At 42.6% G+C, this 11,262-nt stretch overlaps 1 protein-coding gene across 7 annotated transcripts in view; it reads left to right on the top strand.

Annotated features, from left to right (window-relative positions):
- The first annotated feature begins 722 nt into the window (after nt 1-722).
- The window catches only part of LOC129718943 (integrin alpha-PS1), a 178,513-nt gene continuing 167,973 nt past the window's right edge, over nt 723-11,262 (top strand). For 3 of the 7 annotated variants that reach the window (XM_055670196.1, XM_055670195.1, XM_055670189.1), the window contains exons 1-2: nt 736-1,126; nt 1,838-2,184. Coding sequence is in view for 6 of the 7 variants with exons in the window: in XM_055670195.1 (XP_055526170.1) it covers nt 1,973-2,184 (212 nt within the window). In the remaining variant the exon portion in view is untranslated. Of the gene's footprint in view, nt 1,156-1,711; nt 1,735-1,837; nt 2,185-11,262 lie in introns of those variants that run through there. The other 4 variants (XM_055670192.1, XM_055670191.1, XM_055670190.1 and 1 more) reach the window with 4 other exon arrangements.

Genomic DNA, 11,262 nt, shown 5'->3' with positions numbered 1-11,262 from the left:
TCTTCCTGCTGGATTTCAGCAGATTTAGCACTGGAAAAATCTCGCACTATTGGCCAGCAGGCGGATAAACCCGTTCGACACTATTGAAACCACCGCGACGGTATTTTCTTTTTTCTAAACACGCGGAAACAAATTTTCGACGCGACACGAAATAACTTAAATTTTAATCACAACTCGATTAATAATAATAAAAGTTCGTGCTGCGTTGGCCATCGACTAGAATAAAGAGGGTTCAACACACACACCAATACAATAGATCGTGCATCTGTTTGCGCAACGTTTGCTGTCGGTGAGAATAAAGTCCCTAAAAAGAACAATCAAAACAAGCAATAAAACCAAACAATCTGACAGGTCGACAAATAATTAGGTATCAATGTATCGGTAACTTTTTTTCGCAGCGGTATACAGACATTTTTATGGATTATACAGACTTGCCAAAAAAAAGTCTGGCATCTCTGGGTGTGGCCCACAATTTGTGGGAGAGAGAAGCGCAGAAAAATGCTCAAACGCTTTTCCATAGGGAACCTATATATTAGAGAAATGACAAGACACTCACCGTTAAGGCAACTGTCAACATCAAAACGGAAAACGGCAATGCAAAATTATACAGAGCGCCCGTTTTGATGTTGACAGTTGCCTTAACGGTGAGTGTCTCGGCGTCTCTCTGGTGTATAGGCTAACTACTTTTCCAATTCGACATTTCATTCAACTCAGCAGACAGCCGGAGACATTCAGTGAGTTTCATAATATCGAGAGGTAAGGACGTATATACGTTGCTCTGCCAGCGGCACCTAAGTTTTATTTTGCCTACTTTTCGAGGGACATTTGTGTGGCTGGTTATTATTTTGATTGTATATTTTTATTTCTACTGTAATTTTATCAGTTAGTGTACTTTTGAGTTGTTAATACAAAATGCACCAATGAAAAAATTGTGTAGCGATCGTGAATCGTTGAATTAAGCGATTGTGTACGGATGGTGGTGAACTCCACGCAATCCATCAAGTAGTGCTGTGTTGTGTATCGCGTCGCCTTACCGCATCACCCACCCATCCTCTGTGCAATAGTGTATACCACGTGGAGCGATAAGATAGCTTTCCTTTCTCTACAGCCGGTGGGATGCAAATGTGTGAGTGATTGATGTAGAACGTAAGCGAGGTTCGAAATATCTTTATGTATTGGTGTTATTATTGTACGCAGCAATTATGTTTTTCTAAATGCTAAGGTGAAAGCATTTTTGTGATAACATGCCTATCGAAACGAGACGTCAGATTGAAAAAAAAAAACAACCGGAATCAATGACACATTTTACTACTGAGAAATATTTGAACGGTAAACTAGTGTTAGTCGGAGTTGAGATTGTATGGTGAATGGGAACGTTACCTACTGTTGATCAAATATACCCAATGCTGTGTAAATAGCTGTATACGGCAATTACGATGGATATATGTATGCATTAAATTAGTAGCTATACCGCAAAAACGAAAACGACATTAGTAATTCGAGGATAATCTAACGAAAACACTAGAATTTAATTGTTTGTTTCGTTTTATTAAATTTTGACGCCTATTTTTTTTTTATTTTGTGCTACATACCAGATAGTGTCATCTCTCGAAATTTAATACTAGTTTAGTTAGAATACGTACGCACGAAATCAGCTATATTCGTGAGTTCAATTTGCTGCTAAAATTGTTGATTATAAAAACTACCGCAGTTTCAAACAGCATACCAATTTAGGTATAAACAGCTAATAATTTGAAACTTATTATTATTATTATTATAATAGCATACAATAAAATGATCTAATTGTTATCCCGTTGTATGCGCATACTTGTTTTAGCTTCAATCTTAGTAGCGTTCTGCAAGAATGTCGAGCGACGCTGAGAGTACAAGTTCATAGAGGTGCTGAATGTTAAAAAATATGCCAAAATAGTGCTGTACGTTGACTTAATCTAGTAGTGATAATTGCTAATTAATGAATGACTGCAAACAGCGAAGAAAAATTATGAAGAACTGTTCCTGGATGCCTCTTTTGGCTGCGACAATAGTGATGTCAGTTTCCTCAATAATATGCTTCAACTTTGAAACGCGTCTTCCTATCGTCAAATACGGAGCTACTAATACTTACTTTGGATATTCGGTAGCATCACATACAGAAAAACTAAGGAGTGGAGACAAAAAAAGCTGGTAAGTAAATATGAGCAAGCTGGTGCTGTTTCAGGTTTAGTACACTTCCAATGTCTTCCAAATTCAGTGCGTAATTGTCTGAAATCTAAGTCGATGAAAAATATGCAGCCAAATTCGTTATCACTCACATGATTTACTAAGACATTCTCTAGTTTAATTTTGGTGGAAGGATTGCAGCCATTTCTCCACATTTTCAATATTTCTAATAGAATTTGAAATTTTTTTGCTGAACGTCTTAGTAGAATGATATAAGAAATCAGAAGAAAAAAAATTATAAGTTTCCATTAAACTCTACTAGAAATTGGAGAAGTAACTATTGATTTTTTTTTAAGGGGGGGATTTGTTAGTAGCTTAAGTATTTATGATAAATATTAGTAAATAATGAGTATGTGTGTCCAATCACAAATGGTGACTTCTCAACACTGTTAGAAATTTGTAATTTTAATTGTTAGGATTTGTTTGCTTTCGCAATTAGGACTGATCATTCGTAGGGATTTTATCCTACTTGTCAGAACAGGGGAAGTAAACTTACAACTAACTTAATTGCTAACTTATTGGCTATAAAGAGAGCTTATCGTAGCAACTGAGGATTGCAACGATTTTTGTCGAAAATTGTTAATAATTTTATTTGACATAGCTTCTAATGGTTCAACACCAGTAAGTCTATGTAATTCGAGTGTACCAAACCAAGGAGGACGCTTCAAAATCATTTTCAGAATTTTATTCCGAATCCTTTGGAGCGTTTTCTTCCTTGTTGAACAGCAACTTGACCAGATCGGTACAGCATAAAGCATTGCTGGTCTAAAAATTTGTTTGTAAATCAAAAGTTTGTTCATTAAACAAAGTTTAGAATTCCTGTTAATGAGAGGATATAAACATCTCGTACATTTGATGCACTTGGCTTGTATACTCTCAACGAAGTAAATAATGAAAATATTACTAGTCCGTACAAATACGTATTTCGATTGCTACATACAATCATCATCAGTGCATATGTAGACGGGGCCAGTCCGTGGGTCTCTATTTTTTTGTTTTTTTTTTGTTCATCTATAATTTATTTGACACGGCACAAATACAATTTAATGTTTAACGGCGCTAATTATATCTGGTAGCTTACTTTCTAAAGTATCTTAATAACTAAAAGCAAATTTTTTATCCTCGCTGCCGACTACGAGCTGAAATGTATGATGGTTTTCATTGCCATAGGTAAGCACATGTTCCGCTGCTGGGCCAAGATATTACGGACTGGCATATTGGGTTGTCTCCCTCGGGACCTGAGAGTATCGTGCGGGTCTAGTTGCTGTTTCCGGATACGGGGTCTTAACGTGTTCTTATCGTTTGGTTGGATGTAGGCGGAAGGGGATAGGACTAAACTGGGGCGTGGATGGATTTCAGGAAAACGTATATAAGGGACATGTAGGATAGGTCACGGCTCGCCAAGACATCACGAACAGGAACAGCCGGCTGCCTACTTTCGGCCTGCAGGGAAGCTATTAATTTAGACCTGGCGTCACGGTGTACAGGGCATGACCAAACAACGTGCTCTATGTCGTGATAACCTTCACCACAGGCACAGATATCACTCTCCCCGAGCCCAACACGACGGAGATGCGCGTCAAATCTATAGTGATTGGACATAAGCCGGGACATCACGCAATTGAAATCCCGACCTACATCCAACCCCTTGAACCACGGGTTCGTCGACACCTTGGGGGTTATGGAATGTAACCACCTTCCCAGTTCCCCTCTGGTCCAAGCATTTTGCCAACTGATGATCGTATTCTGACGTACAAATGAGAAAAATTCATCAAAGGCAATTGGTCTTTCATAAATTCCACCGTTTGTTGCGCCCACCTTAGCCAAAGAGTCCGCTTTCTCATTGCCCGGTATCGAGCAGTGAGAAGGGACCCACGCTAAGGTAATCTGATACGATTTTTCGGATAAAGCACTCAGATGTTCCCGTATTTTCCCCAGGAAATACGGAGAGTGCTTAACATCTTTCATCGATCGGAGAGCCTCAATGGAACTGAGACTGTCCGTAAAGATGAAATAATGGTCCGTGGGCATTTTTTCGATAATCCCTAGGGTGTACTGAATTGCAGCCAATTCTGCGACGTAAACAGAAGCAGGATTATCAAGCTTATGGGAGACGGTTAAATTGTTATTGAAAATACCGAAGCCAGTGGACCCATCAAGAAGTGATCCGTCAGTGTAGAACATATTGTCGCAGTTGATGTTTCGATATTTATTGGAAAAAGTTTTGGGGATCTGCTGCACGCGTAAATGATCCGGGATTCCACGAGTTTCTTCTATCATGGATGTATCGAAAAACACAGTAGAATCAGAAGTATTTGATAAGTCGACACGATTTGGAATATTCGAAGAAGGGTTAATATTATGGGACATGTGATTGAAATACAATGTCATAAAACGGGTTTGAGAATTAAGTTCGATTAACCTTTCAAAATTTTCAATCACAGGACGGTTCAAGACCTCACATTTGATGAGAATGCGAGAAGACAGGCTCCAGAAGCGGTTTTTCAATGGTAGTACTCCAGCTAAGATCTCCAAACTCATCGTATGGGTCGACTGCATGCAACCCAAGGCGATACGCAAACAACGATATTGTATTCGCTCCAGTTTGATCAAATGTGTGTTTGCTGCGGAGCGGAAGCAGAAACACCCGTACTCAATAACAGACAGCATCGTTGTTTGGTAAAGCCTTATAAGGTCTCCTGGGTGGGCTCCCCACCATTGTCCGGTTATTGTACGAAGAAAATTCACTCTTTGTTGACATTTTTTCATCAGATACCTAACGTGACAACCCCAGGTGCTTTTAGAGTCGAACCAGACACCAAGATATTTGTGTACCAAAACCTGAGAAATCGTTTTACCCATTAATTGTGTTTGAAGTTGAGCAGGTTCATGCTTCCTAGAAAAAAACTACTATCTCAGTCTTCTCCGGAGAGAATTCGATACCTAGCTGTAAAGCCCAAGCAGACAAATTGTCCAAGGTATCTTGCAATGGTCCTTGCAAATCGGCAGCTTTGGCTCCTGTAACAGAGATTACACTGTCGTCTGCAAGTTGTCTTATCGTGCATGAATTTGCCAGACATTCGTCGATGTCATTTACATAAAAGTTGTAAAGAAGGGGGCTTAAACATGAGCCCTGGGGAAGACCCATGTAGATAATGCGAAAAGTTGCCAAATCGCCGTGCGTAAAATGCATGTGCTTTTCGGACAACAAATTGTGCAAAAAATTGTTCAAAATTGGAGAAAATCCTTGTCGGTGAAGTTTACCCGAAAGAATGTCAATAGAAACGGAATCAAAAGCCCCCTTAATGTCCAAGAACGCAGACGCCATTTGTTCTTTGCGAGCATACGCCAGCTGAATATCTGTTGAAAGCAACGCAAGACAATCATTCGTCCCTTTGGCACGGCGGAAGCCAAATTGAGTATCTGATAGTAGACCATTTGATTCGACCCAATGGTCTAAACGACGGAGTATCATTTTTTCCATCAATTTCCGGATACAGGATAGCATTGCAATCGGCCTATAAGAGTTGTGATCAGAAGCTGGTTTCCCTGGTTTTTGGATGGCGATCACCTTCACTTGCCTCCAATCCTGCGGTACAATGTTTTGCTCCAGGAACTTATTGAACAAGTTCAACAAGCGCCTCTTGGCATTGCCGGGTAGATTCTTCAACAAGTTGAATTTGATTCTATCTAACCCAGGCGCGTTATTGTTACAGGACAGGAGGGCAACTGAAAATTCTGCCATCGTAAAAGGTGATTCTATCGCGTCGTGGCCCGGAGACGCATCGCGAACAATGTTTTGCTCAGGAACAGAGTCCGGACATACTTTCCTGGCAAAATCAAATATCCACCGACTTGAAGACTCCTCGCTTTCGTTGACCGTTACGCGATTCCGCATTCTTCGGGCTGTGTTCCAAAGAGTGCTCATCGATGTCTCCCTCGACGTCTCGTTCACGAACCGACGCCAATATCCGCGTTTCTTTGCTTTAGCCAAACTTTTAAGCTTGGTATTAAGCTCCGAATACCGTAAATAGTCGCCAGGTATACCTCCCTTCTGGTAGGCCTTAAACGCGTCGGATCTTTGCGTGTAGACATCGGAGCACGTTCTTTGATCGTTACGCCGGGATATTTCTTCGTTTGGGCTTGCAACGCGGCGTCGAGAATCAAGCCCGCGAGGAGGTTGTATTCTTCAAGTGGTGGATGATGTTGAATCGACTCGACCGCTTTTGAAATCATTTTCTCGTATAACTTCCAATCGACATTCCGTGTGAGGTCATACGGAATGACAATTGGTCGCATGCGAGTCGACCCGTTATTAATTGAAATAAGAATAGGCAAATGGTCGCTACCGTGAGGATCAAGGATAACCTTCCATGTGCAATCCAACCGTAGCGACGTCGAACATAAGGATAGATCCAAAGCGCTTGGGCGCGCTGGAGGTTTCGGGATACGTGTCATTTCACCGTTGTTTAAAATAGTCATGTCGAAGTCATCGCAAAGGTTATAGATTAAAGAGGAGCGGTTATCATTGTATGGGGAACCCCAAGCCACGCCATGAGAGTTGAAGTCTCCCAAAATCAAACGTGGCGAGGGAAGAAGTTCTATTAAATCAAAGAGCAGTCGTTGCCCAACCTGTGCTCTGGAAGGAATATATATTGAGGCAATACAAAGCTCTTTACCTTGTATTGTCATTTGACATGCGACAACTTCGATGCCTGGAATCGAGGGGAGGTTAATACGATAGAAAGAATAGCACTTTTTAATCCCTAAAAGTACTCCTCCATATGGGGTGTCTCGATCAAGGCGAATAATATTAAAATCATGGAAGTTGAGATCAATATTTGAAGTAAGCCAAGTTTCACAAAGGGAAAATGCATCGCATTTGTTTCTATTTACTAAAACTTTAAACGAATCAATTTTTGGTAAAATACTTCTACAATTCCACTGTAAGACAGAGATAGAATCCTTCATATACGCAGTTGAATTAGGCATCGAAGGATACAATCGCTGCAAGGAGGGGCCATTGGGCAGTCAACTGCTTCAAAAATGATCTAACTGTTGGGAGGAATGCTGTAAGAAAAATTTTAATTGGATCGGGTATATTGAAATTTTCAAAAATCCAGTCCACAATGTCAGAAAATTTCACTAACCCAGAGTTTGTTTCATCAACTGGATGTGCAAAAGGAACAACTGGGGTTTTAGATGTTCCTGGCAGTGCTGGGAACTCCTTCTGGGACTTTAAATTTGCAAGCCCAGGAGGAGTTTGCTTCGGTTTTTCCGCAGCACTGTTTGGTTTGTTCGTACTTTTCATTACACTTCGGGAAATCTTAGGACCTTTACGGGGAAGTTTAGGAGAAGAAACATTTTTCCTCTTCCTAGACTCCCCAGGATTGGCATAAGATGTTCCCGCTGATGAATCGTCAGAATCGGTTTCATCGGAGGGCAACAGATCAAAGGGGTTCGATGTTATGGTAGAAGTGGTCACGGTCTTCTTCAGCATCTCAGCGTAAGAACGCTTTGAACGCTCCTTAAGTGACCGCTTGATTTTATCTCTGCGCTGCATGTACACCGGGCATGTGGAGAGCTCATGCTGGTTTTCCCCACAGTGAATACATTTTTCAGCATTTACACTGCAAGAATCTTCCGCATGAGTCTCCCCACACTTGCTACATCGTGCCTTATTGCAGCAGTAGGCGGCTGTGTGGCCTAACTGCTTGCAATTGGTGCAATTCATAACACGGGGTACATACAATCGCACAGGCAGACGAACCCGGTCGATCGAGACGTGGCTAGGGAGTGCAGATCCGGCAAACGTAACGCGAAACGAGTCTGACGGAGTGTAAACTTTTTTACCGCCGACGAGAGACATGGACCGCAATTGCTTACAATCCAAAATCTTCGCCTGTGTTTCGGTATTTTTGAAGCAACCGGTTGCGCTTTTTAGGATACACTCGACAGACAGACTCGAATCGGTAATGACACCGTCGATCTCCACGTCTCGTGCGGGTATGTAAACGCGATTCTCGCGTGTGAAGAGCTCAGAGCAAGCGATAGCATTGGCCTGTGCCAGATCACTGACCACGACACGGAGCTTGTTAGGTCGGACCTTGGAAATTTCGGTCACGGCCTTGTACCCCTTCGTCAGGTCAAAAGCCCCCTTAATGTCCAAGAACGCAGACGCCATTTGTTCTTTGCGAGCATACGCCAGCTGAATATCTGTTGAAAGCAACGCAAGACAATCATTCGTCCCTTTGGCACGGCGGAAGCCAAATTGAGTATCTGATAGTAGACCATTTGATTCGACCCAATGGTCTAAACGACGGAGTATCATTTTTTCCATCAATTTCCGGATACAGGATAGCATTGCAATCGGCCTATAAGAGTTGTGATCAGAAGCTGGTTTCCCTGGTTTTTGGATGGCGATCACCTTCACTTGCCTCCAATCCTGCGGTACAATGTTTTGCTCCAGGAACTTATTGAACAAGTTCAACAAGCGCCTCTTGGCATTGCCGGGTAGATTCTTCAACAAGTTGAATTTGATTCTATCTAACCCAGGCGCGTTATTGTTACAGGACAGGAGGGCAACTGAAAATTCTGCCATCGTAAAAGGTGATTCTATCGCGTCGTGGCCCGGAGACGCATCGCGAACAATGTTTTGCTCAGGAACAGAGTCCGGACATACTTTCCTGGCAAAATCAAATATCCACCGACTTGAAGACTCCTCGCTTTCGTTGACCGTTACGCGATTCCGCATTCTTCGGGCTGTGTTCCAAAGAGTGCTCATCGATGTCTCCCTCGACGTCTCGTTCACGAACCGACGCCAATATCCGCGTTTCTTTGCTTTAGCCAAACTTTTAAGCTTGGTATTAAGCTCCGAATACCGTAAATAGTCGCCAGGTATACCTCCCTTCTGGTAGGCCTTAAACGCGTCGGATCTTTGCGTGTAGACATCGGAGCACGTTCTTTGATCGTTACGCCGGGATATTTCTTCGTTTGGGCTTGCAACGCGGCGTCGAGAATCAAGCCCGCGAGGAGGTTGTATTCTTCAAGTGGTGGATGATGTTGAATCGACTCGACCGCTTTTGAAATCATTTTCTCGTATAACTTCCAATCGACATTCCGTGTGAGGTCATACGGAATGACAATTGGTCGCATGCGAGTCGACCCGTTATTAATTGAAATAAGAATAGGCAAATGGTCGCTACCGTGAGGATCAAGGATAACCTTCCATGTGCAATCCAACCGTAGCGACGTCGAACATAAGGATAGATCCAAAGCGCTTGGGCGCGCTGGAGGTTTCGGGATACGTGTCATTTCACCGTTGTTTAAAATAGTCATGTCGAAGTCATCGCAAAGGTTATAGATTAAAGAGGAGCGGTTATCATTGTATGGGGAACCCCAAGCCACGCCATGAGAGTTGAAGTCTCCCAAAATCAAACGTGGCGAGGGAAGAAGTTCTATTAAATCAAAGAGCAGTCGTTGCCCAACCTGTGCTCTGGAAGGAATATATATTGAGGCAATACAAAGCTCTTTACCTTGTATTGTCATTTGACATGCGACAACTTCGATGCCTGGAATCGAGGGGAGGTTAATACGATAGAAAGAATAGCACTTTTTAATCCCTAAAAGTACTCCTCCATATGGGGTGTCTCGATCAAGGCGAATAATATTAAAATCATGGAAGTTGAGATCAATATTTGAAGTAAGCCAAGTTTCACAAAGGGAAAATGCATCGCATTTGTTTCTATTTACTAAAACTTTAAACGAATCAATTTTTGGTAAAATACTTCTACAATTCCACTGTAAGACAGAGATAGAATCCTTCATATACGCAGTTGAATTAGGCATCGAAGGATACAATCGCTGCAAGGAGGGGCCATTGGGCAGTCAACTGCTTCAAAAATGATCTAACTGTTGGGAGGAATGCTGTAAGAAAAATTTTAATTGGATCGGGTATATTGAAATTTTCAAAAATCCAGTCCACAATGTCAGAAAATTTCACTAACCCAGAGTTTGTTTCATCAACTGGATGTGCAAAAGGAACAACTGGGGTTTTAGATGTTCCTGGCAGTGCTGGGAACTCCTTCTGGGACTTTAAATTTGCAAGCCCAGGAGGAGTTTGCTTCGGTTTTTCCGCAGCACTGTTTGGTTTGTTCGTACTTTTCATTACACTTCGGGAAATCTTAGGACCTTTACGGGGAAGTTTAGGAGAAGAAACATTTTTCCTCTTCCTAGACTCCCCAGGATTGGCATAAGATGTTCCCGCTGATGAATCGTCAGAATCGGTTTCATCGGAGGGCAACAGATCAAAGGGGTTCGATGTTATGGTAGAAGTGGTCACGGTCTTCTTCAGCATCTCAGCGTAAGAACGCTTTGAACGCTCCTTAAGTGACCGCTTGATTTTATCTCTGCGCTGCATGTACACCGGGCATGTGGAGAGCTCATGCTGGTTTTCCCCACAGTGAATACATTTTTCAGCATTTACACTGCAAGAATCTTCCGCATGAGTCTCCCCACACTTGCTACATCGTGCCTTATTGCAGCAGTAGGCGGCTGTGTGGCCTAACTGCTTGCAATTGGTGCAATTCATAACACGGGGTACATACAATCGCACAGGCAGACGAACCCGGTCGATCGAGACGTGGCTAGGGAGTGCAGATCCGGCAAACGTAACGCGAAACGAGTCTGACGGAGTGTAAACTTTTTTACCGCCGACGAGAGACATGGACCGCAATTGCTTACAATCCAAAATCTTCGCCTGTGTTTCGGTATTTTTGAAGCAACCGGTTGCGCTTTTTAGGATACACTCGACAGACAGACTCGAATCGGTAATGACACCGTCGATCTCCACGTCTCGTGCGGGTATGTAAACGCGATTCTCGCGTGTGAAGAGCTCAGAGCAAGCGATAGCATTGGCCTGTGCCAGATCACTGACCACGACACGGAGCTTGTTAGGTCGGACCTTGGAAATTTCGGTCACGGCCTTGTACCCCTTCGTCAGGTCAAAAGCCCCCTTAATGTCCAAGAACGCAGACGCCATTT

Source organism: Wyeomyia smithii, chromosome 1 (genome assembly GCF_029784165.1).
Source record: "Wyeomyia smithii strain HCP4-BCI-WySm-NY-G18 chromosome 1, ASM2978416v1, whole genome shotgun sequence".
In the NCBI taxonomy this organism is placed as follows: Eukaryota; Metazoa; Arthropoda; class Insecta; order Diptera; family Culicidae; genus Wyeomyia; species Wyeomyia smithii.
The sequence above is the reverse complement of the archived record's forward strand: the minus strand, read 5'-3'. Positions and strand labels throughout refer to the sequence as shown.